The sequence below is a fragment of the Betta splendens genome, chromosome 2 (genome assembly GCF_900634795.4).
Source record: "Betta splendens chromosome 2, fBetSpl5.4, whole genome shotgun sequence".
NCBI classification, from domain to species: Eukaryota; Metazoa; Chordata; class Actinopteri; order Anabantiformes; family Osphronemidae; genus Betta; species Betta splendens.
Window position 1 is genome coordinate 25,760,458 of NC_040882.2, and position 27,526 is coordinate 25,787,983.

Below are 27,526 nucleotides of genomic sequence, written 5' to 3' on the forward strand. Positions count from 1 at the left end.
CTCCACTAACGTGATGTCAAAAGAATTGTTTCGCTGGTAAATAATTCATTTCCCTTATTGGAAATATCCAATTTCTCACTCACCCACATGCTTCTCTCACCTACTGTACCAACCAACACTCTGAAGAACTTTTCCCCACATTCTCCTGTAATAGTCTAGGAAACATGACTGATGAAAACTTGATGATGCTCGTCTGAGAGTGCGGCGCGAGGCCAGAGGGACTGGCTCACATCCACAGCTTCAGCCGTTGTTGACATGACAAAATAATTCTTGTGGGTTTGGCTGCGTGCAGCTGGTACAGTCGTGTGAAACAGGCCAACGGATCCAACAAGATGCTCAGAGTCGGGAACAAAGGATCTGGATGTAGCCTCTGTCTGGACTCTGCCGTGTCAGCGCTCATCACAGTGACCTGTTAAAGCTATCGAGGTCCACAAGGCAAATCTATCAGACGTTGCCTATGTGCTGGTGGTGGACGCTGAGCCAACCGAGCTGGCAGCGCTTGCTGCAGCTCGCATTGCATCCACATGGATCCAATCATCTCACTATGGAGCACTGGCATCTCTGAGACTCAAAATCTTTTACAACCTCGTCTCTACGGGTGTACAGTCACTCAGACGTACAATCCTGATTAAGGTGTGTACACAGAGAGTGAGGCAAATCAATCCTGCAAACACCAAGTGTTGGCGGGAACGAGTAAGTGAAGCAGGGGCAGGTGAGGAGGTGCTCACCACCAACATGGGAATAGAGTTTCACACTTCATGTGGTAAGAAGAGAAAAGAAAACAGCTTGAATTCAGTTGGAGATCGTGGTCCTTGAACGACTTACAGACAATAACAGATGAGGACAGTCTCTAAAATATGCGCACATCTGAGCCATGGCACATGACTTGTAGCACCCAGGTTGTGGCTGCTGCTGTTCCAGCTGTAGGTAGATGAATCAGGAGCATAATTATGGTAATATGGCCACTTGACGTTATTTCAGTCAGTTATTTCCTGAATAACTTGAAACATCTGACTTTTAATCATGGAACATTTCTCTGGGACCAAAGGTGAGGTTTGAAGTCCACCAGCAGACAAACAAAGTCAAAATGTCTCTTATGGACGCACAAGTACAGTATAACGAACTGCACCGATGCACAAGTGGAAACAGTGGTGAGGGAAGTGCAAAAAAGCCGTTTATCCATTTGCAGCTAAAAGCCTGCTGTGGATTGTTGGACGTGGAATCTACTTCATTTCAAACATCCACAAAGCTGGAACGGAATAAAAAGCCATGCTGTGAGAGTAGAAAATAAAAAAGTCACACCATATCTATATGTACACCTCCGACTGTTAGTTCTGCATGGAAAGCCTCCGTCACATTACTGTATGCCCCGGGGGACGTTTCTTTGTGAAGGGGAAACTAATGGAGGACAGGGATGTGAGTAATCAGAGCAGAATGGGCAGGAGCGGACGACCACAAGCGGTTGGTGCTCGTTGGTGGAATCTGGACGCAGAGGTTAGGCAGGGATAGGAAAACCACACTGGAAAATTGACTTGGGAATGGCATCTGGTTCCCATATCCACAGTGTATCACAATTAGCCAGCAGAAAATGATTTTAATGTGTGTGTTTGTGCGAGCGCGCCTGCTTATTGGTATGGGAGCAGGGGCGTTGTGGAGGGAAAGTGAAACCAGTGGGGCGATTGGTTGTAGGTGCGCACTGTGGCACGGGCAAATTAAAAGGTGGAGATTCCCTGTCCGCTGCTCCTGGGAAGGTCGCAGCGTTCCTGAGGAGAGGCATCCAGCTGCTGAACGACATGTACTGTAAGCAAATTTATGACTCACAGATACTAGAAAATGTTGAATAAGGAACGAGCTTCCAGTTGGAAATCTATCCCTTCCTCACTTCTTCTGCTTTTTCAATTAGAACCGCATATTGGCTGCTCTGCACGTCTCGTCATTCCATGTTACGAGTCGGCCACCTAACGTGGTATATTGACTGTTCACAGGGAGTAAAACTCTCAGAGGTCAGAGCTCTGATGGGAACGGTGTGAGCAGAGGGCCGACATCTGAAAGGTCAGCTCTTGATGTTGTCACATGCGATGCCAGGAGGCCTCCTCACACGCCGCCTTTAGGAGCTCCAACAAATGTGGTCACGTCACATAGATCCACTTGCGGCTCCTCACTGCCAAACCCTGTTTGTGTTCGGCTGGACGTGCAACAGAAGAAACAAAGTTTGGCATTGCAGACGCTTCCTCGCTTCAGAGTTCACATTACTGGTATTTTCAACCGCCTTTGGGGCAAAACGATCAAAGTCCACCTGGAATATGTTTTATTAACATGTGGGACTGGGGTGCACAGCAGATGAAGGATGAAGGCTAGAGGGCGCCTGGACTCCTGCGCTTCACCCACACATCACCTCTAATCCCTGAGCCTTGGCTGCATAATTCATACATGGTGACAGAGCGTCCTCAGCCTCCTCTCTGGGAACCACCAGATCGAGCAGGGAGCTGGAAACGACTTGTAAAATACAGAGGCGACCAGCGTTATTTGCCTCCCTGCTAACACACAGTGACTGGATTCTTGCAGGACTGGGACTGGCCTGGTTTGAGACTCCAGTGTGGTGCGCAGGCATGTTCAGCGGGCTGACGTTGCTTTGATGGTCCCAACGTTGTATCATTTTCAAATATTTCTCTTTCCATTCTGACCAGGTTTCAAAGCGAGCGAGCTGCTGTCTCTGAGTAACTTTGATTTAGTGCGGCATTCGCTACGTGCTATAAAAGTACCGTCGGCGGGTGGCGTTAGTGGATCCTCAGCCTCAGGGATGGTGTTTTATGGATGACTGGTGCTAAATGGTGTGCACACACAGTGGTGGGTGCTTGGGTTTGATGTTTTGACACACGCCGCCTTTAAGGGTCTGAGGATGTTGATGAAGAGAAGAAATTAGTGAAGATCCTAAAGCAAGAGGTGAATTCATCTCATCTCATCTGATTCCTCCAACAGTGGAGAAGGAAAGTGAGTCCTAACAAAGCACATCTCTATCATGAAGCAAAGAGAGGATCTCTTCCTGACGAGTTGTGATGGGGGAATCCGTGTCCGTCTGTCTGTCAGCGGGCGTTCAGGCCGTAACGACTTCAGCAGCGCTCGGCTTGTTTGGCTCCGTACAGTTTGCACACTGTTCCAGAGGCCGAGAAGCAGCTGCTGAATATTCATAGCAGGGCATAGTCCTCTGCCATGCGCAGGGTGGGCGCCGCCAACGAAAGACCACAAGAGCTCTGCTTTATTTTTTAGAGAAGACTTGCGTTTCAGAAACAGATTCTGTGACCGTTGCATGAGTCATTGTCGGATCGTTGCATATTTCTGAAGATTGGTCTTTTATTTAGAAAATCGGTCACCGGCACTTTTTTCGTATTGTAAATTACCTCCTTTGGCTTTGGACAGTGTGGCTCTACTTAAACCTGACTGCTTGGCCTAAAATAAACCAGAAGCTCTGCAATCATCTGCAGAACCTTCAGCTACAGTACCTGCAGTGCAATGACCTCATCAGGTACTTGTTGGAAACTGGACTTTCTCCAGCCAAATACCAAAAGAGAGGTGTCCGATGCGCTCACTGGAAAATCGGCCTCTCCTGCTAAATCAGAGACAACACGTCTTTGTCAGCTGCGAGGCCTGGTGAGAGTTTCAGAAGCGGGACCACCTGCACTTACTTACATTCAGGAACCCCAAGAGCGAGTGTGTGAGAAGGCTCAGAGGATTAACTTACAGCTTTTACAGCTCAGCCGGCGCACGCTATTATACCTATTCAATCACATGTGGATCTGGACTATAAATAATATTACCAGAGCGCTCCCTCACACACAAACACACACTCAGAGCTGACCCGGTGATACACAGAGTTGTCTTCAGTGCCGGAGCTTACACATGTACCGTACGTATGGCTTTGTCTTCATCTTTGGGAACACTGAAGTTTTCCATCTGTTACAGGGAGTGAATCTGTGATCACCCGGCAGCATAATGAGGTGAGATAATCTGCGCGGGTTCAGGACCTGGCAGAGACGTGGCCTGGTGGCCAGGATTTCACAAACCAGACCGGCCAGATGACAGGGAAAGGGCTCCATATTAGGGGGAGGCAGAGATCAAGAGATTATTTTAATAGTATGGTCAGAGTGTGCGGTGTAGCTGAGATTTCTGGGAGCAAATTTGTCATAATCAGATGTCTTTTACATCAATCGCAAACGCATTCCTGTTGTGTTTGCTTGAGCACTGTTAACCTTTTCATTTTAGCCCTTTGAGAACTGCAACCAACCATAAGTCTTTACTTAAATACCTCAGCTTGTCCCGTGTCTGCAGCTGTGTACGTCTGCGCTGATGCTAAGCTACATGTAGCATTAGCTATTAGCCAACATGAGGAGAGCCGGTAACTCAGAAACAGTTGACACTATTTCACCTCTACACACACTCTCGTTTGAGTAGGAATTTCCTGTTTGTGTAAATTATATTCAACTTCTGCTGCATTTCTCTAAGGCCTTTAGCTTTTAGCGGTCATGTTTCCCTTTTTTACCTTCACGCAGCCAGTCAGGCAGGATGAAACAGGCATACAGTACTTACAGGAGGTCCTGAAAGAGAAAAGAGAAAGCAGCATGTTAGTGTGTTTTCAATTTGCAACCAAATGAACTTCACCAAAACCACACGACCAAATGAGTAGAACAGGAAACCAGGTTTCATTCAAGGAGTGTTCTGTTCACCGGCCTCCACAGCCCACCTGCATATCAAGCAATGGTACAGTATTACTAAAAGGTTCCTATCTCTTTTCCATGCGGCCGTGGATAGTGGGCCTGGCCTCTGCATTAGTGAGTGGCTCTAATTTTACTAGTACAAGGGGTTGTGCGCTCGTTAAAACCTCCCCCCACGCATTTTGTGAGGTGACACTCGTCTTTTCCCCCCAATTACTTGCTCTGAGGACTGCGTGCCAGCACACTTCAGGGCTCCCCACAATCCTGCAAAGCAGCTCAGCTCCTTGGGTTCCTAAATTAAAAAAGGTACGCGGCCGCCGTGTCCTTGAAGCGTTCTTCCTGGTGACAAGGGGAAAGTGCAAATTGCTCCTGCAGCTGGGCATTTATGGAGCCGTGCGTCTGAGGCGCACTGGGCTGCACTTCTGTGGCGTTGTTTTATGGATCACAGAGTTACACTAGACCACTTAGCTTCTAATAAAGCGACTCCACGGTGCAGGGGCTTTTTGTTTTTTACATGTTCCACCGGGTCGAAGGGCTCAGCACATTTGCAGCCACCAATTATGAAAAATGCTGTAAAAAGCGTATCGCATTTAAAACTCAAGCAGTCGGTGGCTCACTTCCTGACGCCTCTAATCATTCCTTCACTCAGGACTCTAACAGCTCCTGGACTCGCGGGTACAGGTGCTATATGGGCCGTGTGATTGCTCACATAATGGCGAGAGTGGTTGTAATGCGCTAAGATGACACTAAAGTTCCAACTGCAGCAGCTGCAGTGTCGCCGCGCTGCAATTTGAAAGCCACCTTTTCAGGTGCACTTATTGTGAGGACATTCAGCTCGTCCCCATCGCCGGAGCGCCCGCTCGGCCAAATTGCTCTATTTGAGCATCAATTCCTCCTTTTGTGACAACGGGTACATGAGTAACAAGTGCTGATTATTCACAGTGCGGAACCACGTGAGGAAGCGTAGAAGTTTCCAGCGTGAGCACGAGCGGTGCGAGAGTCGGGCACAGAAACGCCGCTTCATCGCACACTGTCACACTTTTCCTTTCCATTTGTGAGCTGTAAACAAACGTGCGATCCTAATGAAGCGCCCCATTCATGTGTAACGCACAGGTAAATATCTCCCTGCCTTTTTTTCCGATTTGTTCCTTCTGCCAGTTGAAGCCAAGTCTGGGTGGAAGCTGCCGTTTGCCTTTGTAGTTGAGTAAACTCAAAATAGAAAATCCTGCGCATGAATTTTATGGGAAACTCGCAGCAGCTTAGTTACTTTTGGTTAAAGCAGGTCATGAATTAAATATGTTTCCCTTTAACATCCGCCAGTGTTGAGGAGTAAAAGAAAATTGGATTTGTTGAAGGCTCACAGCGCAGAATGCTGCGCGTCTGAGCTCGTCACAGACTGAATTCCTCTCGAGAAGTAATGTTTTATAAATGTTCCTTTCTTCCTGTGGAGAGGGTGCAGAGTTTGACGCCGGGCTCCAATACTGCAGCGCTGCGCCATCATATTTATTTGTTTTGAGTGCTTCTGCGAGTTGCACACAGAATATTACTCGGAACTCACCCAGACGGTAAATGTAGCAGAAATACCTGCAGTGTAATTGAATGCTAATGTGCAGAATCACTTTCACAGCACTTAAACTGCCAAAACTGAAAGTGACATTTTCTTTACAAGGACAACGAAAGCTGGGGGTTTCGTAATATTAAAATTACACAGCGGAAAGACGAGGAGAGAGAGAGGATCTGGGGAACGTTTAATCCGGATTCAGTTAAAAACAAGGTCAGAGACGAAGGTCAGCGTTGAAGCATTTGTTAAATAACTACAAAAACTGTTCTGAATGCGTTCGTCCATGCGAAAAAGCCGCTGGTGTTAACGTTCAAGTCGATGATATTAGTAAAATGCTCTCGTACAGAACGGCAGCGAAGCCTCACCCCGGTTTCATCCGGGCCTCGTTACAGAACCGGGACGCCTGTCCTCCCCATTGTTCCCATTGTGGGGCTTTAATAAACCAGTCCAGTCCAGTCTGAGTGGCTGCGATTGTTTGCCCGTTTCCCATTGACCGTGTGAGGAGGCCGCTCGCGCTGCCTCAGATCTGGCCGGCAGAGAATGAAGTAACTGTGCGTGGACAATGGTGGCGCTTGAAACGCGCTGGCACGCCGCATGTTTATTGGAGAGTGAAGCGCTGCTTAGGCACAAACAAAGCTTGGCGGCCGACCAGAACATGGAGCCGCTGTCCGTCGTTGGGTCTCTCCTTTCATTTTCCACTGGATGCTGGAGTCTTATGTAAATCACAAAGACAGGGAGGGCAGACGGCCACACCACACTGACCGCCGTCAGAACGCAGGACTCGGCCTCAAACCTGAACTATGCTCCACACACGGGCCTGACTACGAGCAGGAAGCTCCGTTTATCAGCCGCTCCTGCTCTCGGCGTCGCCGCCTCCGTCAGGTGAGACGTGTGCGGAGGCGGCTCGCTGCCGGCTACACGTTGTCGCTGTGCCGTCCGATGGCGCCTTTTCCCAGACACTGGAGGACCCGGCTGGGCCGAGTTGGTCGCGTCAGCTCAACAGTGACTGCGTCCTGGGTGTTTTACCCTGAGCTGTTGCCTGCAGGTGCATTCATGGAGACTAAAGCTCACATCTAGTGTCACACAAGTCTTTAAATGCAGGCGTGGACGTCAGCTCCAAGTTTTATTTCATCCTGACACACTTCTACTTGATTGTACTGTAAGTGCCCTGAGGTTTGATTATGACCTGCTGAATTATTCAGTCAGCGACCTGTGACCACACACAAACACACATACCAGGCTCTCCATCGCGGCCTCGTCTTCCTCGCTTTCCGGGAGGTCCTGCAGAGAACGAGAATAAATTAAAAGTCAGTGGGTAGCGTTCATAAGTTTGATATCACTCAGGCGCGGGTCGGCCCGACAGGATGAGGAAGACACTGACAAATATTATGCTTAGAATCCTCCGGTCCGTTAAGTATTTGAGATTTATGTAAACATGAGCGAAGGTGGAAAAAGAAAACAGGCAAAGGGGGCGTCACGCTGTCATCCCCGCGGCCTTATATATTTTTCCAGGCTCCGCTTTCAGCACGGATGCTCCGCTTTTTAATTTGTTTATCTAGAAGTTGTTTTCCCGTCAACACCATCAATCTGCTGAAGCTCAGCTGGAGGAGTGAAACAATTACACGCTTTGTCAGCTTTTACACGTCGAAGACTCGACTGGGCTGCATCGCGTGCAGGTGGGTCTCATCTTGGAAACATCTCTCATCTCTCCCAAACTGACCTCCAGCTCCTCCCACGGTGTGTGTGTGTGTGTGTGTGTGTGTGTGTGTGTGTGTGTGTGTGTGTGTGTGTGTGTGTGTGTGTGTGTGTGTGTGTGTGTGTGTGTGGCTGGAAACATGCCGTGGCATTTAGTTTGCTCTGCACATAAAAATAATTCTATGTATCCACAATTTATCCAGAGGGCGGTCAGACTAACCCCAGGTGGAAATTAAACATGGAGCGAGTTTAATCACTTGCATTGGGATGAATAATGTCTTGAAGAGAAAATTGCACTTTCCACTCAACATTAAAGAATCAGAAAGACCAAAGGAGCCTGTCAGGAAACGTCCAGATCCAGTTTCAGTCATCATGTTAGTTTGATGACAGCTTCTGAACCCAACTGACTTCATTTAACATTTGGCCTTCATCAAATCACTGCACAAACTCTAAACAACCATCCAATAACAGGCGCCTTTCCAATCCTGCACATCGTGAGCGACTTTCAGATAGAACCTATGAAACCACAGGAACCAGCGTGTGTCTCACTGATGCTGTGCACGTGTTGCTGGGTGCAAAACGCAGGGTCGCGCTGCTCGGCGCCGGTCCTCAGTCTGAGCCCACCGTGCATCCAGAACCGCGGCTTTGCTGCATTATCGCTCACTTTGAAATGACACTCGACGCCTCAGAGAGCGAGACTCCGCACTGAGATGTGACAACCTTCTGAATTCAGTTTTATCGACAGCTGCCGGGAACACGGGGCTCGGCGTTGTAGACAACATGCCCCACATTACTGTCAGAAACCAGCATTCATAATGTTCCTGCGAGGAGGGACTCCATCAGTAATAATGGAAGATTTATGCACCATATGGCAACAAAGGTCTCGTAACATCTCAGTTTATGGTGCATAAATGAAAGGGGAACTTAACAGAGCGTCAGGCCACTGAAACAGCTTCAATTAAGGCCCGTGGTCGTAAATGAAACAATTAGGAGCTAATCTTGTTTCCGAAGCGCCGAGAGACGTTTTAGCTGCTCCTCAAAAGCTCACACAGCCCTGCTGTTCTCTCCCACTGACCCAAGTTTACTCATGGAACGGTGGTTTCAGAAAAAAATTGCCTGGCAGCGGATTTCACGAGGTCAACAACTCCCAACAATGTGTTGAAGCCCTTTCAGCAGCTCGTGACTGTGAACGTGAAATAAAACAATGTGAACTCGATGTTGATTCAAGCGTTCGCTCGGACGAGGTTTGGGAGGAAACGGAGCCTGCGATGCTGCGCTCTGTGTTTCTACATTGTGTTATTTGGTGGCAGTAGCAAAAAGCCACAGGACCGGAGAGAACAGTTAAGCCCAACAGCTCTCACAGCTATGTGGGTTAACTGTCCGTCCCAGCAGCAGCTCTGTATTAATGACCACTTCTGCAGCTACTGGATCCATGGCCAGGACGCCCATGGCTTCACATAACGCCTCCTATGGACAGAAGGCAGCGTGGGTAAGTAAGCGTTAACTTTGTGTTTGAATGTTACAGAGCTCAGAAAAATGGTGACTGAACCCGTTCACTTCTATATTCTACTGTAGAATATGTTTTAGCCTCAGGACGGCTGTGGGGTTTTGACTAATTTACGATACCACAATCTTCATCAAGCAGTGGTAGAGAGTTGATTCTGTGCTAAACCTGCACATGTTTGAAGCAGAGGAGACAACAGCTCTGAAGAAGGGTTCAAACTTCTTCTGACGGAAAAAGGACAGGACGTCAGAGCAGCATGTGACCGTCACCACACCGCTGCTAAGCTACGCTTTGTGCCTAACGTGAGATTTTTAAAACACTTTCTAAAACACTGATAACAGACATTTTTAAGCTTTTCAAAGGATTTTCAAAAGCGTGACTTTCTGAAAGCATCTGCTTGCGTTCCTCATCACAACACTACAAAGTTACGCACTGTTCAGAACGACAAAGCGTTTGTTTATGCTTCATGCGTCCGTATATTTTACCGGCACGAAATATTGATTAGCTGCTATGAACTGACCCCAGCGTCCAGCCAGGCTCATCAACAACCGTAGCTTTGTTTCAAAGGCCGAAATACAAACTAGCACGAGCAGAGGCCTCGCTCTAATTAATCTTACTATTGCTCAGATTAAAATGACATATATGCCAGAAACAGCAATCTGGGCACCAGCTGCGCCTTTCAAAGCAAACCCAGCTCCACCTGCATCACTTATCACACATTATGAAAGAAGGAGCCACGAAACATCTGCCATGTGAACCGAAGCCCAAGCGGAATCATTTCACGTTTGATGCATCATTCATTTACGAATTTTCTATGGTTCAAGTCGAAGCCATTTTTTCCCTTGAACTAAACAAGCAGCCAGTTTCAGACACCAAACGCGCCGCATGCAGAGCTGACTGTTTATAGGAATGAGTCATAAAAGTGAATGTTTGGGAGAAATGTCACTGCTGTGACGTGACATTGTTTCGCTGGTGTTTAGGTTCAGTTATGGCAAATTTGACGCCAAGAGCGCCGAGCCAAAGCCATCTGAATGATCCGCTTCTACTGCAGTTCTCCCTCATAAACAGACCTCGCTTCCACTGCCCAGTTGGGAGCGATGGGAGATCGGACAGTGGTTTGGTCATGATTGCGGGGTTCCACGGTTTTAAATGTCTGCTGGCCAATTCAAAAAGGTCATTTGAAACATGCTTAAACTCTCATGTTCAGCATCATCAGTCTGTCAGTATCACGTTTACTGTGTAACACACAGTACTTAAAACTGATGAATGTATTTACAAGCATTCCATGAATTTGGGACGACTCACTCCAAACAGACTTTAATATAGTCCATTTAATTTCAAATCATGGACGGGGGTGACTTTATTAAAGCTGGCAGCGCTTCACATCCAGGTCAACGGAACTAAAGCTGCACGACGTCTGGCTTTCTGCTGCACAATCATTTGTTACTTCACAAGTACATTTTTGTGGACACATCTGGCAAAGAGCACAGACATTCTGAACCAAGATCCTTATTACTCTGCATGACAATGAATAAATCAATACATTCAATGCTAATTCGTGGTAAGACGTGTCCCTTATCCAGAATTAAAACAGAAAAAGGGGATTCAACCACAGCTTCATAATCAGCCTCATCGGTGAATGTCACTGTTCTTTGTTTTGGGGGGAAATGTGCCGTTGTCCAAGTATGAATTGCAAAATTTAACAGCTAACGCAGCGCTCCATAATAGTTGAGTCTGCAGTTTTACTTTGCTCCGAAACGTAAGCGCTCTGTGTGAAACCTGACGGGCAGGAATGAAAATGGCTTTTAAATGATAATAAGTCATGCCTCCCGGTTTCACGTCAGACCCACCTCCGCAGCTGCGTCGGATTAACTGGAGATCCTCCTCAACGCCAACGTTCACTTCAACAGCTCATCCATTAATTGTAATTATTTAGATTATTTCCCAATTGCTTCGAGTTTTTCCAACATTTCTCAATTAGTTTGGGACATTTGTCACTATTTGGCCACTTGTAGTGCCTTGCATCCACCAAATATATAAACCAGGTCCTAAATCATAGCTCAAAGCAGTAGACACTGTTGGATGAGCCAATTAATCACATGAACGTCCTGCATTTCTCATCTATTCAACCCAAACGCGTTCTGCTGCCAACTCCCACCATCTTTTCTTCCCGTGCACCATTCAGAAGCAAACTTGAGTCCAGTTTGGTGAAGGTTTACCTTCTAACACAGTGAGGAGATGCCAGTAGAACCAAACAGACCTGCACTGTGTCTCCGTCAGCTTCGGGGCCATCAGTCAGGCTCACTGACACATGAAAGTCCCCTTGTGACCCATCGAGCTGGCTCTGCACAGGAAGTCCTTGTACTGCTCCAACTCTCAACTACTTTCACTAATCCCTTAACTTCCTCAGAGCTTTTAATCTAGGAAACAAGACCATACAAAGAAAAGTCAAAGGGCAACAACGTCTCCGGCATCATACAAGGTTCCGGAAGCCTTCAAAACTGTAGTCAAATAGATCTCTACATGTCTTTGACTGGACCTGACAGAGTTAGCATGTACATCATGCTCTGATTAGCCATATAATGCACATAGTTAGTGCTCTATGGTTGAAAATACAACCAACTCAACCACTGACCTTCAAATGCAAATGTGATGTATGGATGGTAATGTTCTCCCAAATTCGAGTCAATGGCATTTCAAGTGCTGAAAATGAGATGCGAGTTTCCACATTCCTGCAACCTGATACAATGATCTGGCTACAGCTTGGTAGCGTGTGGCCTTTAGCTTCATCAACCTCCTTTAATGGCAGCAGTGTGCAAGACAGAAATAACTGAATTACAGTAGAGAGCATCTCGCGAACCTGTTGATACATTAAATTCAGAAGCCCAGAGTCTCGGCTCAGAGCTCCTTTGTGCTACAAAGGCTTTTGGCAGCATGACACAAACACCAAATTCTGCAGAACAGTTTGGTCGGCCGCTTTCATTTTCCCCAAGACCCACATTCAGGTCCCAACCCGAGGTAGAAAAACACCATTCTAAAGGAGAATTCACATTATTCTTTGATTCTATGGAATAGATCTTCATTACGCTTATTTCCAACTGCACTTAACTTCATTGCAACCATTTCCTGGATAAATAACATGATTATGGCCATTTCCTAAATAATTCTTGGCAATTATATTTAATTTGTTGCCAAGAAAAGAGACCATTGTGTCTGAAGTTAAGATTTACTCATCGTGCCTCATAAAACCTTGCCCATTTTCTACCTTGTGCACACACACACACACGCACGCACGCACGCACGCACGCACACACACACACACACACACACACACACACACACACACTCCCCCAGTTGAACAAAGACCTGACGACCTCCACATCCTTCTTCCAGAGCGTCTTTGTATTTTTCCGTTACTGATGCATTGTTGTTCCCAGTCAGACGTGTGCTTGCATTGCCGCCTATGACAGGATGATTAGTTAGCTGGAAGTTTACAGTGTGATTTATACAGCAGCTGTAAATCAAGACATCCTTCTGATTAGGGCTGGAATTAAAGTCTAACCAACACTCATGAGGGGTAATGAACAGTGACGCCTGCTCCACGAGCTCTAATGAAACATAGTTCTGCAGTTTTCAATTACTGTACCCGACATCATCAAGCACGCTTCTGATAGACTCGTACCAGTGGTGTCACCACGTTTAAAGTGAGAATAATTCACAGCAGCAGGAGGTCACTTCTTAATGTCGTCCAGTCTCCAGACATCAGGATTCATGACTTCAACTAAAACTCATTTCAGCAACTTGCTAAAAGATAAACTATGATGCGAGGGTCCATGTGCACAGACGATGCTATCAAGTGGGACTTTATGCACTTCCCCACGTCGTCTGATCAACGTGATGGATGGTGAGTGTGTGCTGGTTGTCCAGATGCCAGTTAGCGACTCACTAAACCATGACCATTAGGATGCCAGGTATTTGTCTGTCGCTGCAGGCTTCATTAACACTGCATCAGGCCCGAGCTACGATTAAAAATGCATCTTTATCTCCTCACTCCACCGGAGGAAAGCAGACTCGGCCAGTGCCGCATTAACTGTAGACGAGTCTGTGCTTCGGTTGTGTAGTTACAGTCGTACGGTTGACCTGCAGCTAAATAAAGACACGCACTCACTCACGTGCACTTTAAGGGCTTCAAAGGCTGAAAATCATGAAAGAACAAGCTTCCTGCCTGGTACTTTGTCCAGCGCACGCACACACACACACACACACACACACACACACACACACACACACACACACACAGAGCAGAAGATGAATAGCGTGAATGTGACCGTGGCTGGCAGGCGAGCGTGGATCATCTACGCTTTCGCTCTGGTTCAGTGTCGAGGCTGGAACGCGGCTCAGGAGGAAGCGGGGCCTTTGAGAGAGCCTTTTCATCACCTTCAGAGATCAATGTGTTTTCCTTTGGCAACAGGCTGAGTCCTGGGATACTCGAGACCCGCCCTGTACGCTGCACACTGCAATTATCCTCCCCGCAGCACTGAGTGCGGTCGCGATGGAAGCAGAACGCACTCCCTGACGAGGGGAGGCCAGTAATAAGGCGATCGATTGGCCCCGGCCCACCGCTTTGTGCTGCTGTTAAATTGGCGTGGGCGACCGTCCTGACGGCTCTATCAAAAAGCTGCGCTGCAGACTTGAGACGTCTCCAGAAACCGGACCTGCGCTCGCATGTGTAGGAGTGTTACCGTTGGGTAATGTTGTAATTATTTAACTAGAAAATCCAGAAGTAAATGAGAAAGGGAAACAGTAGGATGAGCCCAGTTTGGCTTGGCCGCGCTGGAGTGCAGTCCACAGTGTAAATTAGGGGTTTGTTTTGAGTGTTAACCAAGTTATTCTGTGGCGTTCGTTTCATGCACAGGACTCCACCAGATAAATACGAGCGCCTCCCGACATGCAGGGAGTCAGCGCTGGTCAAGAGTCAATCATTTGCACTCAGAGGAGAAAGCAAACCCCAAGCTAACATAACAGACATTGATTAATTGCAGCCATCGACCGGCTTAAACTTCTGACCACTCTGGAAGTGAATCAATAGCCTTAATTAGGCCGTGAGACGCTGAGAAGAAGAATCACCGCATTCAGTCGCCACGAGGACGAGGGGGTCGGAGACGTGAGGCCGTGGCCTCCGGACGGACGGCAGAGGGGAGTGGGACGAGGCCGAGGAGGAGCCAGAAGATGCTGCAGCGTGTGGTGGACGTCGCACCAGGAGGATGGACGCCGACGTGCAGACCTGCACTCCAGCGCTTGAGCTCCTGAAATAGCAGCAGGAGAAGCGAAGATGCCGAAGGCAACTGGGACCCGAGGAGCACGATTAGCACCCATGATGCCGCTCTTGTTCAAGTTCAAATGAAACACTTTATCTGTGTGTAAGACTCCTGTGGCTATTAGATGTCATTGAGATCACGCGCAACTCAATACCTGCTGCTAACGAATGACACGGCTGCTGGCTGAGCTCATCAGCACCAGGCGACTCAGCCGTAGCTGTGTGTGAGTGTGTGTGTGTGTGGGGGGGGGGGTCCAGACGTGGACCTGCCCAAGGACAGTCTCCCAGCATGACCTCACTGGAGCCGAGCCAGTCAGAGAAGTTATTACGGCACTCGTCTATTTTAATGGACTGGTTTAGTCCTGTCAGTCTGAGTGACTGCATGCTTACAAACAGCACGTACCAACAGCGCAGTCCGGCCCTGAAGGTTCTGTTAAATCCGTTGGTGCTGATGAGCTTTAAACTAATAGTCTGTGCACGTTGACATTCCCATGTCTTATGCTCACACTCCGTCACTGTCTGATGTCTGTATGTGTCAACCCTCTATCTCTCTCCTCATCGTCAAACCCTGGTGGTCTGGTCTAAAGCTGCTGTTTACTTCAGCACTGCTCCACCCGCGTTGAATAAACCCTGCAACAGTTTAAGCACACGAGCGTGACGGCTCCGGGCTCTTATGTCATACGCACACTGTCTGGTTGTCGTAATGAAGGAAAGAGAGATCTCACAGCAGAATCAGGAGCCTGTTGATGTATGAAGCTGCTGCTGAAACAAAACTCCCCTTTAAAGCTTTATCATTTCAGATGAAGGAATGGGTAAAAATGTACTTAAAGCCTGAATCTAGACTTTCATCAAACTGAAAATGCTCCACTGACCACTCAAATGCACCCACACTGAGGACGAGGGCCAATTTATCCCTCTGCTGAGTCCCAGCCTCAAAAATATGATGAATCTATTGATTCAACACTTAAGCAAATCATAAAATAATAGTGGAGTCCGTTGCGTGGTGGCAGTCATGCTAAGTGTGAGCTCCAGGTTTCCAGGAGGCCTCATCGAACCACAGGCCCAGAGACGCTGATGCTCCAGCGAGACAAAAAGGTGCACAGTTAGAGGAATTAACATATCTCCATCCTAAAACCAAACACCTGCACATGTGGTGACAGCACGAACCACAGGACTCCGGTGTCTGAAACACATCACGGATAGAATCCCCTCACAAGACGACCTGACAGCAGAACCTCGTGGCTTTTCCTAAAAACGTTAAATACAGTGGAGGAGTTGCTCCCAGACCAACATGGGTCCTGAGTGGAAATGAAAATAAAGTGTCATCACTGGGCCGTCAGCCCCAGACTCGCTCACTCAGAGTCGGCCAAGTCACAGTTTATTTTGCCAACACAGGAAAGCCCTCTGCAGCTCTGACAGAGATACTGTGTGCATCCAGCCTCGGGTCCAAAAGCAGCCCCAAGACATCTGAACCCAAGCGAAACGCTCTTATTAGAGATTATCCGCGGCCACGGAACACGCTAACCTCGCTGCTCCGGCCTTGGAACCAGGGTTTATCAGAAAAAGAGATGCGCAACGTACGCAGACGTGCAGTCGTCCCTTTAAAACACACAAGCCACTGCAGCCTCTTACTTTTGTCAGCCATTAATTCCATTTAATGAGGGCAATTTCTTTTCCTACAAAGTAATCACGGTTCGTAGCAGGACCGTCCTCTGACGACAACAAGCTGATATGCACCTTGTTGATTTTTACTGCAGGGGAAGCAGCTCTGCAGCCGCTTTAACAAGCATAGACTTTAATCCACTCCTACTTCAAAGTAACGTTTTTACATTGTTACTCAGAAATGGCCCAAAGATAAAACCTCTAAAAACTGCTGCTTAAGCCAGAGTCAAATGTGATGATCTGAGAATTCATACTGTATGTCTTTTTTCATCTTGTGGCAACATTGTTCCTCTGTTCTGCCGCCAACGTGGCCAACGAGAGCGCGTCGCAGTCGTAGCTGTGGAGTTAGCTAAAGTTAGCTTCATCGTTCCCTTTAGCGTTGGACATGAAGGTCGTCTACTGAACAAGTTCTGCGTCTCAGCTGAGTGTGACAGCAGGAACCCACATGGACCCGACCCCCATCAGACACGGCACCGTGCAAATACAATCCCAACATTTGGACGGATTAAGGTAATATGAGGAAAAGCGTTGGTGTGATTGTATTAACGCAGATATTTGGCGTGAAGTAATGGCATCGTGCATGTGAAAATGAAGTCATGTGTGACGCCAGAGGAGTTTTACACATATAACAGAGAGGCCAGACTGGGAACACGATCCCACATGAAAAATAACCGGAGGAGGTTTTTCATGACGCCTTGAAGTTCTAGAGCAAAGACAACAAAGCGATCAGGCAAAGTGCCTGTGCATCATGTTTCCTCACTAGGTGTCAGTCAAACTGACCAGGTCAGAGGTCGTCAGCAGAGGACGGGGGGTTCATCCTCTGGGGATCATTTATAATCCTGGCGGTTCAGGTGGTGGAGCTGCCTCTCCATCCGTACACATTGTTCTCATTACAGGTTCTGGCAAAACAAGCCACGAATGCCACGGTCTGCCCTTTAAAACACTGCAGCAGCATATACGTCCCCACATATAATACTTATAAAAGCAGTTTTTATAAATACTCAAGTATGCTTGCATATGATTTTATAGGACTTCTGGGCCGGCAGCCTATCCGTTCAAATCCCCAGACTCAAAATATATGTGCTGAGAAAGTGGCGGTGCAAAGCCAGACTGCTCCTCAGCAGCCTGATAAGAGACCAGGCGCCCGGTCCCTCTCTGCATAATATGAGCCTGACTGCTGCCTAACACCTGGTTCTGAGTGTCAGGTAGAATACATCCTACCTCCATGTTAAATGGACCAGTCGGACATTTTGAGAAATACCTCTTTGACAGAGTTCCTATGACTCAGCCAAGTCAAGCACAGAACCACTGGCTCCTCTGTCTCTGTCCAAAGCTTAACACAACTGTTATTTCTCTTTATTTAACATGCATTTCTTGGCGGTGCTGATGTTTTTCCAGGACGGACGGAGGAGCGGTGTCAATCTCCACTCGCTGCCTTTGGGAGAGGAGCAATAACCGTCTGGGACTGTGAGTCGGGCTTGTTAACGTGGGTCAACAGCGGCACATGGCTCAACAAATGGTTAAAGACAAGATGAACGGTGAAGTGTGGCATTAACACATTTCCAGGAAGGCGGGATGTTTGGACAGGACGTGGCGTGAGCAAACATGGAAAGTGACTCACGGCGCTGGACGCACGCTCCATCCTCCAACCCATTACCAAGGTGGACGGCGGCGTTGGCGTTCAGGATTCACTGCTCTTTATATCCTATTACGCTCCAGATCACAGACGCAGACTTTTAAATTGTATTCCTAACAGGCTTCCACTCGTGTTTCCCTTAAAGCGTTTTTAATGGCACAGGGAATTAAAACAAAGTTTTCATTTGGTCCAGCTGGCTGTGAAACGGCGTGGGAATTAAAAAGGTTATAAGAAAGGCTGCAGACGCTTTAAATGAAGCCTGACAGTCATCTCCTCTTACCGCCGCTGTGATGAGGGAGATTACAGGCGATCAGCCCTGAATCTGGTCTGTTCCTCTGATAAATCATCAACGAGGGATTCAATTAGTCCGGCTCGTTTGACCTTCACAGCAGGGAAACCGGACACCGCAGCAAATACCACGAGCTGCGTATTTACAGGAGAGACCGGAGGAGACTGGCTGCACCGGTAAATGGCAAACAAACTAATAACTGCGGCCCAAAAGGAACGGGTCCAGATTGTCGTTGGATAAACAGCGAGCTGAGCTGCTTTAACAGCTTATGGACGAACATGGAGGCCTTTTTCAGGCCACTCGTCTGTTCTGGACGAATCCTCCGTGAGTTCCTGGACGTGGAGGCGATGAAATCTATTCTTATTTAGCGAGAGTGTTCCGGCGCGGTCCAGGAGAGCGTTCTGCAGATCACCTCCACCCCGTAATGAGCCGCTGCACACACGGAATACGACGCACAGCAAAGGGACCGCCTTCCCTTCACTTCAACAGCTCAAACGCTGCATTTCTAAAGCTCCGCTTCGTTATTTTCTTTTCCCAAACGAGCCTTTCATGTCTGGAGGCCACTGAACATGTATGTTGCTGTCACCTCTCACAAACCCCCCGTTTAATCAAACTACAAAGCTTTTGTGAGACATAACTAGGCCACAGACGACTTTGGGAACGCAGAAGACAGAAAGTTTTGGGGTAAAGATGGCGTTTGGTCCAAATACAGTGACAGATACTGTAAGTGGCGTCTCCTTTGAGTCTCCTCCACCACCAATTTCCTAATGCTAATGGAAATGGGAGCCGGCAGCAGCACATGCTGCTTCCACCATAGTGGAACACCAGGCCCACGCGTGACAAGCAGCCACTTTCCAACCGCACAACGTAAGAAGGGCATTTTCCTTGAGCGCCTTGATGAGGAGGACGTCCTCAGCGATGCTGCGATAACCTGCACCTCCGAGGCAGACGACGCACGGTTGGACAGATTTACTGTTGACTTCAAGCACATCTCAGCCACAGAAGCCTGCGCTCCTCTCTGCATTGGTGAAGGGCTGCATTTCAGCCAGCCGTCGTCTGACTGCAGCTCTGCTGAAGTCAATTAGTCGTTAGTGGCGCATGCTGTTTGCATTAGGGCCACGCCGCTCACTGCTGCCCGTGTTCCACCAGAACCTGGCACTGAGCAGTGCCTGCGGGCGGCGGCGAGGAGGGAGGCTGTGCTGCATCACTGCCGCTGCCCCGGACGCCCCATTGGAGGACGCCCCGTTGGAGGACGCCCCATTGGAGGACGCACCGTTGGAGGACGCACCGTTGGAGGACGCACCGTTGGAGGACGCACCGTTGGAGGACGCACCGTTGGAGGACGCCCCGTTGGAGGACGCACCGTTGGAGGACGCACCGTTGGAGGACGCCCCGTTGGAGGACGCCCCATTGGAGGACGCACCGTTGGAGGACGCACCGTTGGAGGACGCCCCGTTGGAGGACGCCCCGTTGGAGGACGCTCCGCGCTGGAGTATGCCCCATTAGAGGACGGGGGACGCGTTCTTACACCCAGCGTTCCCTGCTTTCTACGTGCTCCGTGTCATTAGGCCTCGCAGTGAAGGAGCCGACTGGAGCCTTTAAGTGGAGCCTTTGGTGCCTGCAGATATGGAGAAACTGCTGACAGCTGAAGCATTAAGATAAAAATCTTCTTGTTTCTAGTTTTTATTCAAAATGTCCAAATCATCAAGACGTTGGGTTCTGTGGGCCGGTCGAAGCTCTTGTTGCTATGGTAACGTCGCAGCCTCTCTGGCGTCTAACGTTGATCACATGGAGGCTCCTCGTCACCGTTGACTTGTGCCGTTCCCCTTTTTCTATTCCGACAGCAGCTTGTGAGGAGATGCGCTCACTCCGCTTCCATCCGCAGCCGCTGTCTACGTGTTGTACAATAAACACATCAACGCACTAATGAGGACTAGTCATAACACACGGCACCACATGTGATGTAACACTGATGCGCTCATTGTAACGTTTAGGGGAACGTTTGAATGACATCATCGTCTGGCAGCACAACTGAAGCGGACAAATTGAAAGTGTGACGATGACTGGGAGTTCAGCGCGTTGATGTGAGGCCGAGCCGCCATGCGCCTCCACGTCCTTAGGAGGTTCTACCAGGTTCTACCCTGGTGTGGCTTTGGCCCGGCCCAGCAGAAGTCTCCAAACGCGTACACAGCGGATGTCTCCCTGCTCAGATCAGACGCTGCCCATTCGCCAACGCGCTGCCAGAGGCTCCTCCGATAACGAGCCGCTCAGTTTACAGCATCACTACAAGGATCCCGCAACAACGGCGTGAGCGGCCTTTACGCAGCACCAGCCTGGTACCGAGCTCGTAAACGGCGCTGGGTGGGAGCTGCCAAGCGTTACCTCACCGCGCTCCTCGCTGCTCAGACGCTCGTTTCAGGGAGAGAAGAAGACTTCACTTGATGCTTCACCTTAAAGCAGTTGAACCTTTAGTTGGGTGCGTTTGTGCTCAGAGACCACATGACCTCTGGACTGAGTTCTCACCATTAGGGGAGCATTTATGTAAACTGGACCCAGTGTGGTTCAACATCTGCTTACGTCACATTCATAGATCTTATGGTCTCAGCTTCAACAACAATGGCAGGAAAGAACTTTTGCATAATAATTTCCACGGGTTTGAGACAAAACATTCTGCTGACTCAGTGTTGTTGCATCTAAATGAATTTAACCACCCTGTGTGTTTCATTTACACTAAATCCTGGAGCTGGCATTTTATAGCAAGAAGCAAAGCGAAAAAAGTATTTTCACAATGTGGTTTCAAAGGCTCAAGACGCACACATCAGATGCGTGCGGGGTCTAAACGCCCGGGAGCTCCTCACCGTCGGCCACTGAGCTGCTGGAACGCTAAACACCGCGGTGCAGCGCACAATGAGGCGATTGAGCAGCGCCGTTGTGCGATCAGTAAACAGCTCAGTTGTTACGCTGTCACGTAACAAGACGCCAGGAGACATGACGCATGTGGGCGTTCTGGTGCCGCAGGGCGGCGGGAAACACCCGCGGCTCCAGAACGCGCTGCGCCGCCGTTGTTGTGGGCGCTGGCGCTGACATCACGGGCGCCGCCGGAGCCGCGCCGCTGCCAAGCGTATGATGCAAAGGAAAACGGAGGGTGTGGGAATTGTGAGCCTGGCCCGGATTCAACCCCAGCAACCTGTCTTCACTCAGCGCTCACCGGCCGCAGACGAGGAGTCTGGAGACAAGGAGGATGAGAGGAGGAGGATCTGCCTTTTATCAGCGCTGAGCGACGCCCCCCGGGACGGAAACGGATGCTCCTCTGCTTTACAGGACACCTCATCCGACGGGCGAGAATTACAGCTTCCTCACATCGCAAACACAAAGGCAATTATTGTACTGGAGGAGTCCAACCTTTAAATATAAATCACATGTAGAAACGACTTAATTGACCTCATCATGTTCCTGAATAATGGCCTTTTTCAGCCACTGACCCCTCTGCTGGCGCGTTCATGGGAGCAGATGTCTGACAGCTGACATTTCCCATACGAGAGTCATTTCCTTTCACCTCTAAACGGTCCTCTCTGCAAACGCTTTGTTCCTGTCTCGTCCGCGACAGCAGCGTCTCCGGGCGCTCGCGTCCCGGGAGGACGGAGGGGAAGCCGGGGAGACAGGTGCTTCCCGCGGCGCGGGGCCTGGAGCCGCAGACTCTTGTGGACGCGCTGGCAGGTGCTGACAGCTGCGCGGAAGCAGACGGCGTTTCAGGTCTCCCAGAAGCAGAGGTGCGTCGTGAGCGCGAGCCCTCAGACCGAGCTTCCGCTCCAGCGCTTTGCCTTTGTTGCTGCTCAAATCTACGGCTTCAGACAAATTACGCTCATATATGTCTGATTACATCTTTTCATTTTAACTCCCGCCCACTGAATGTCCGCGTCATTATGATTTGCTTTTGTTTGACTTGCAGTTACTGAACCAGAGCAGAATTTAATCAAACCGCTTTCTGCAGCTACCGAGGTAATTACAGCAGCCCTAATAATACAGCGAGGAAAGCCCCTAGAAATTAATTAAATGCTTATGAATTAAAAGGAAGTCGTTTTTTTTTTTTTTTAAACAGCGCAGGTCAGTCTGGTTTCTTCAGGCCGGTCAGATTGGTGCCAAATAAAACGCAGCAACAGTGTTTCAGACCTGCTGAGACAATTACGCGCTGGATTTTCACTGGGAAATAAAGACTTCAACATCTCACCAGCTTCTAAGTTCGGATGCATGACTAAAATCCAATTTCTGCTGCTGGAAATGTTAAACCTACCTTGACATTTCAATTCTCCGGGGTAATTGCTGCATTTTGTCTTAGCCTTTTTGCAGAGATAAGGCATGAGCTTGTGGAGCCCAGGTAATAACATGCCGGATGGCCCGTCCGTTCCAATGCAACAGGAGAGACCCAGACCCGCGATGACATCACACCAAGGTTGGACATCCTGCTTGTAACACAAATGAATTTGAAGACGAAGCAGCGCCGGACGCCCTCTTTGGAGCACAAGAAGCATGAGGGATTTCACTTTCCCCGTTTTTTCAGTAGCAGAACTGAAGCATGGTCTCCAAACAGCACACTGGGGAGGCGCATACTAATGCATGAGGACGGTTTGGCTTCAGACTCTGACCTGATGTCCAGCTTCGCAAAAAGGAGGTTCAGCCATTTGGACAATGATCTAAATAACATATGAAAGTTGGCAAAGTATGTAAATGCCAATAACAAAACTGTACATGAGTTTTATCTGCCACCTTGAGCAAAGGTTGCACAGCTGCCAAAACTCGGTTTTACCCCACACAGGGAAATTTTCCTGTGTTTCATACATATCACACTGTTTACAGCGTGTTTATGTCTGTTGCATTACTGTCAACATGAGACCTGCTTACAGCACTGCAAGATGAGATCTCACCTCCGCCGCCGCAGTGTCACACCACAATAGGAAAACAGGCCAAAACCAATTCAGACTGTAGCTGAAACACAAATCAGATTTATCTGCTATGGAAAAAGCATTTAGTGTCTCGATGTGGAGGCCATTGGGCAGCGTCAGCAGACGCAGACGCAGCAGTGTTCTAATCATAGGGCTGTCAGTCCACTCGCTCTCTTTCCTGTTGCTGCTGACGCCTTGAAGTGACCTTGAGCAAACATGGAGGCCCAACAACACAGGACGGAGCTGCAACATAGTCTAGCGCCACCTACAGGTCAAACACCGCACACTCAGAGCCGGGGCTTCACAGACGGAGCTGCTCAGTGTTGCAGAAATACAGAAGCCTCTCTTGTAACAGATCGGTGCAATCGCAGCGCTGGGACGTAAGCCGACGCTTCATCGCAGAGCGGTTTGGATGAAACTCAGCGTCCAGAGAATTCCTGCATCCAACAGCGCGATGAAAGAGCGGCTCGTAACGACACACGTAAACAGCTTAATCAGGTCCAGGCAGCAGAGCCAATGATGAAGACAAATATTTACTACGTGTTCTGTCAAATGCACTTGGAAGTTACAATAATCAGCGTGAGGCCGAGGCCTGGATCATATAACCTGCAATAACAACAGTGTTGAGCACAGGAACGCGGCATCCATCTTTTAGCGCCGCGGCCGCACTGTAAACAGCACATGAACCTAAAGGACAGAGAGTTGGTCGACCTGAAGCGCCTCAGCTCAAACCTGGCTTAAATTACTCCGGTCTGATTGACAACAAAGGCTACGACTGTACAGGAAGCCAATTAGTGCTGCGGTGTTAACAGTGAAATCGCACGCTTGATTAAACCCAAGCATGCAAGCGAGTATCGATTACAGTCGAGGGAAAACCCAAAGTCCGTCTCTCGCCCCCGAAGGAGAGGTCTGAAGGAGCCTTTCATCGAAGTGACTGATAGACACAAACAGGAGGAAATGGGGCTTCAACAGCGATGATTAGGACGCAGAGGACACACGTCATGTCATGTATGCGCTTCAAGCTTCGCCATCTTGAGACTCGGCTGGTAGAAATGCTTGTCACCAACATTTGGTCTGAACGCAATAATCAAAGCACAGACGTCGCCAAGCATCAGAGGAGACGAGGACGAGGGTCAGAGGAGCTAAACAACGTTAAATGGGAGCGTGTTTGCGTCCATCGCTAATGCTGTTGTAATTAAGGGGGGTTCCCAGCCAAAGTAGAGCAGGTTTGTGCTAACAGCTCACTAATGCCGCTAAACTCCTGTGCATGAGCTGGAGTAATGGGACAGACAGAGCGAAGGGACAGCAGGCTAGAAATCTGCCGAGCACTGAAGAGTCAGAGGAAGCAGGTCTGATAAAGCAGCAATGAATGAGTGTCCAGTTTAAGGGAAACTCCTTCCCTAATTACAACCTGCTGTTGCTCACGTTTCCTGCGTCGTATGAAGGAGGTTCAGGATGAAACAGGGTTCCACGGGTTGGAGACCAGCACGGTTCCCTTAGAAACCGACCCCTGAGCGTCCAACCTGCACCCGTTTAACACAAACCACCTCATTTATGAAGACGAGTGACAAAGGATGTTCAGGCAGACCATATTCTTTCCATTAAAGGTTATATTAAAGTATCTGCAAACACATTTAGAACCGGCAGGTCAGGCGAAACGGGGTTAATTGTCCGACAACGCAAAACGGATCCTAATTTTCTCACAACCACAACGTGATAATTGCAGCAAAGAAAAATGTTATTGTACTACGAGTCTGTGGGCGCACACACCGGAGCGCAGCGGCTAATTGTAGGCACCACTTACTCGCACAGCAATAACACTGAAGGACCTGTAGTAGTTAATTGGAGGGCAGACATGTGTTTGCTTTGCAAAGTGAGAAGGAGATTGGGAAATTATCGACAGGCAGGTCTTCTAGAGTGCAGACGCCCCCGGCCCTCGGCTACTTTAAATTCAGGGGCATTTGCAGATCATTACGGGAATAGTCTGCATCGTGTGGACAAACAGTCTGTGGGACCAAACTCCAGGCTTGGATGTGATATTTCCAGGCTCTCACTCCAGTTACAGCGTCGGCGGTGGTCTAGAAGCAGGAGCGTCCCAGGGCGTCCCTGTGTAAGTGGAGGCTGTAAACATGTGTATGAAGTGCACCGGCACCGTCCTTAATGACTTGGACAGGCAGCAGAAGCCTTTGCATCCACATCGCTTCCTAATTATTCGCCAGCCAACAGCTGCTGCTAAATTCCTGCACGGTGGACTTTAACCTTGCAAAATCTGCAGATGACATTTCCTACAATTACCAAATAAGCGAGCTATTGTTAACCTCAGCACCAGGGAGCCGGGGCGTCAGCCTCAAATCAGTCGGCGGCGACCTCCCTGACACCTGCGCAGCCCGCAACCATTACTTTCACATTCAGCCGGGGAGACGTGTGTTTGTCAAGTCTGAAAAAATAAAGGCGAGCTCCAAACATTCCCTGCATCTACATGCCTAATGCATGAGTCAGGCTCTGAGGGTCTCGATGTAATATGCATCCTCCAGTTTTATAACTGAGCTGAGCGCCAGCCATGTTTTGCTGAGCTGAATAAAATGCGGCTGAGATCAGACAGGCTGGCTGGGTCGGAGAAGTGTTTTGACAGGAGGCAAGCGTTGCCCCCCTTTCTTCTCTAAATCAGGCTCCTGATGCATAAAGAGATAAGTGCTGAAGGTGGAGACAGGCATCTCAGGACGCACCAACTGAAGGACTAAAGAAGCCCAACATACAGAAAGGCAGAACCACGTTCGCTGCATCATGAACTGCTTCCATTTTAGCAAGAAAATCTACTGCTGCAGAAACTTTTAAATCCTGTTGAACAGGAGCTGGATGGAAAACTCCACCCAAGATGGATGACAAACAATTAGCCACAGTGTTTTTGGCTTTCGTGGACTGTTTAACTCCAGGTTCTTAGTGTATACAGCCATATCTGAAAAATCACAATGAAGCCGAGGCAAAAATAAAGAAACGTCAAACGATTATCAAAAGAACAGAAGCCAAACGTTTGCAGGATTGACTGATGCACAGTCACAGAGCAAAACTCTCTTGTGTTAAACAATTAAAACACGGGACAGACACAGATAATCGAGATATGAAAGAGAAATGACGCTTAAATCTGCACTTGAAAACTGGGACATGACAGGCCTTAAGTTAATATAACATCATCGTCATCGTCATCATCATCATCATCATCGTCATCATCATCACCATCCAGACAGTTGCTGACTTTTAAATGGTGCTGTCTGAAACTCTGCCGTCTCGTCGAGGAACTGCTTTTGAAGCATCTGTTGGTACAAGTCATTAGAAGCCACATTTGAAGCTCAGCGCCGTTACCATTTCTTTTCCCTTGTAAAGATTCACAATAAAATAAATTTTGAGTCGTGTAATTGCCGGACAATTCTTCGCTGTTGACTCTGGACACAGAGGCAGAAGTAATGGACGGGCTCAGCGTTGGCTGTATTTATTTGAGCAGAGGGGCGGCCGGGGCACCATTTGCCAAAGCCTACCTCTGGAATTCCACCCTCCACATCTGGACCTGATTCATCAAGGTATTTGCACCAAACAGGCCTACAGAACACCCAGGACCTCCTGGCACGATGCAAAACGCTCCGGCTACGTGGAATAAACAAACAAACCAAATGGGGATACAACAAGCCAATTTAAGGTCCTATTTTTAAATCCAGATGCTTGTGGCCTCTAAAGCCAAGCCTTTAATGAGACTCGATGACAAGCAATGGAACCGGGTCAATCTGTGCTTTTGATTCGCCAAACGTTGGGTCCTTCCGACGGCCGACGGAGGAGAGGGAGCGGCAGGACTCCAGTGTAACGAGGCTTTAGGCGTTGCACGCTTTCACTGAAGGTCCACATCCTGTAACTGTGCTGACCCTGACCATCAACAGACACTAAACGCTGATAATTTAAGCATCAACTGTCAGACAAACATCTGCATTAATAGAGTAGACACTAATGCTCGTGTGTTGGGCCGGAGCTGTGGCCAAAAGCACGTTTTTCTTTATTTTCCATCGTCGCCAGGAAGCGATGTTGCCGATTTCATGGACCGCTGCAGAGCAAACTGCAGCACTGAGGGATGAACGTCAGAAAAGGTTCAGGGAGAAACCATGAAATCCCTCAGATAGAAGATTTAAATCATGTTGTCACTCAAACGGCCGCTGAAGACTACTTAGGA

The 27,526-nt window shown here is 48.6% G+C and overlaps 1 protein-coding gene across 1 annotated transcript in view; it reads right to left on the bottom strand.

Annotated features, from left to right (window-relative positions):
• LOC114868150 (collagen alpha-1(XXV) chain) overlaps positions 1 to 27,526 on the bottom strand; it is a 101,086-nt gene that overhangs the window by 41,715 nt on the left and 31,845 nt on the right. The window contains exons 3-4 of the mRNA XM_029171566.3: positions 7,507 to 7,551; positions 4,585 to 4,592 (exon numbers count right to left, since the gene is read on the bottom strand). Of these exons, the coding sequence (XP_029027399.2) occupies positions 4,585 to 4,592; positions 7,507 to 7,551 (53 nt within the window). The remainder of the gene's footprint in view (positions 1 to 4,584; positions 4,593 to 7,506; positions 7,552 to 27,526) is intronic.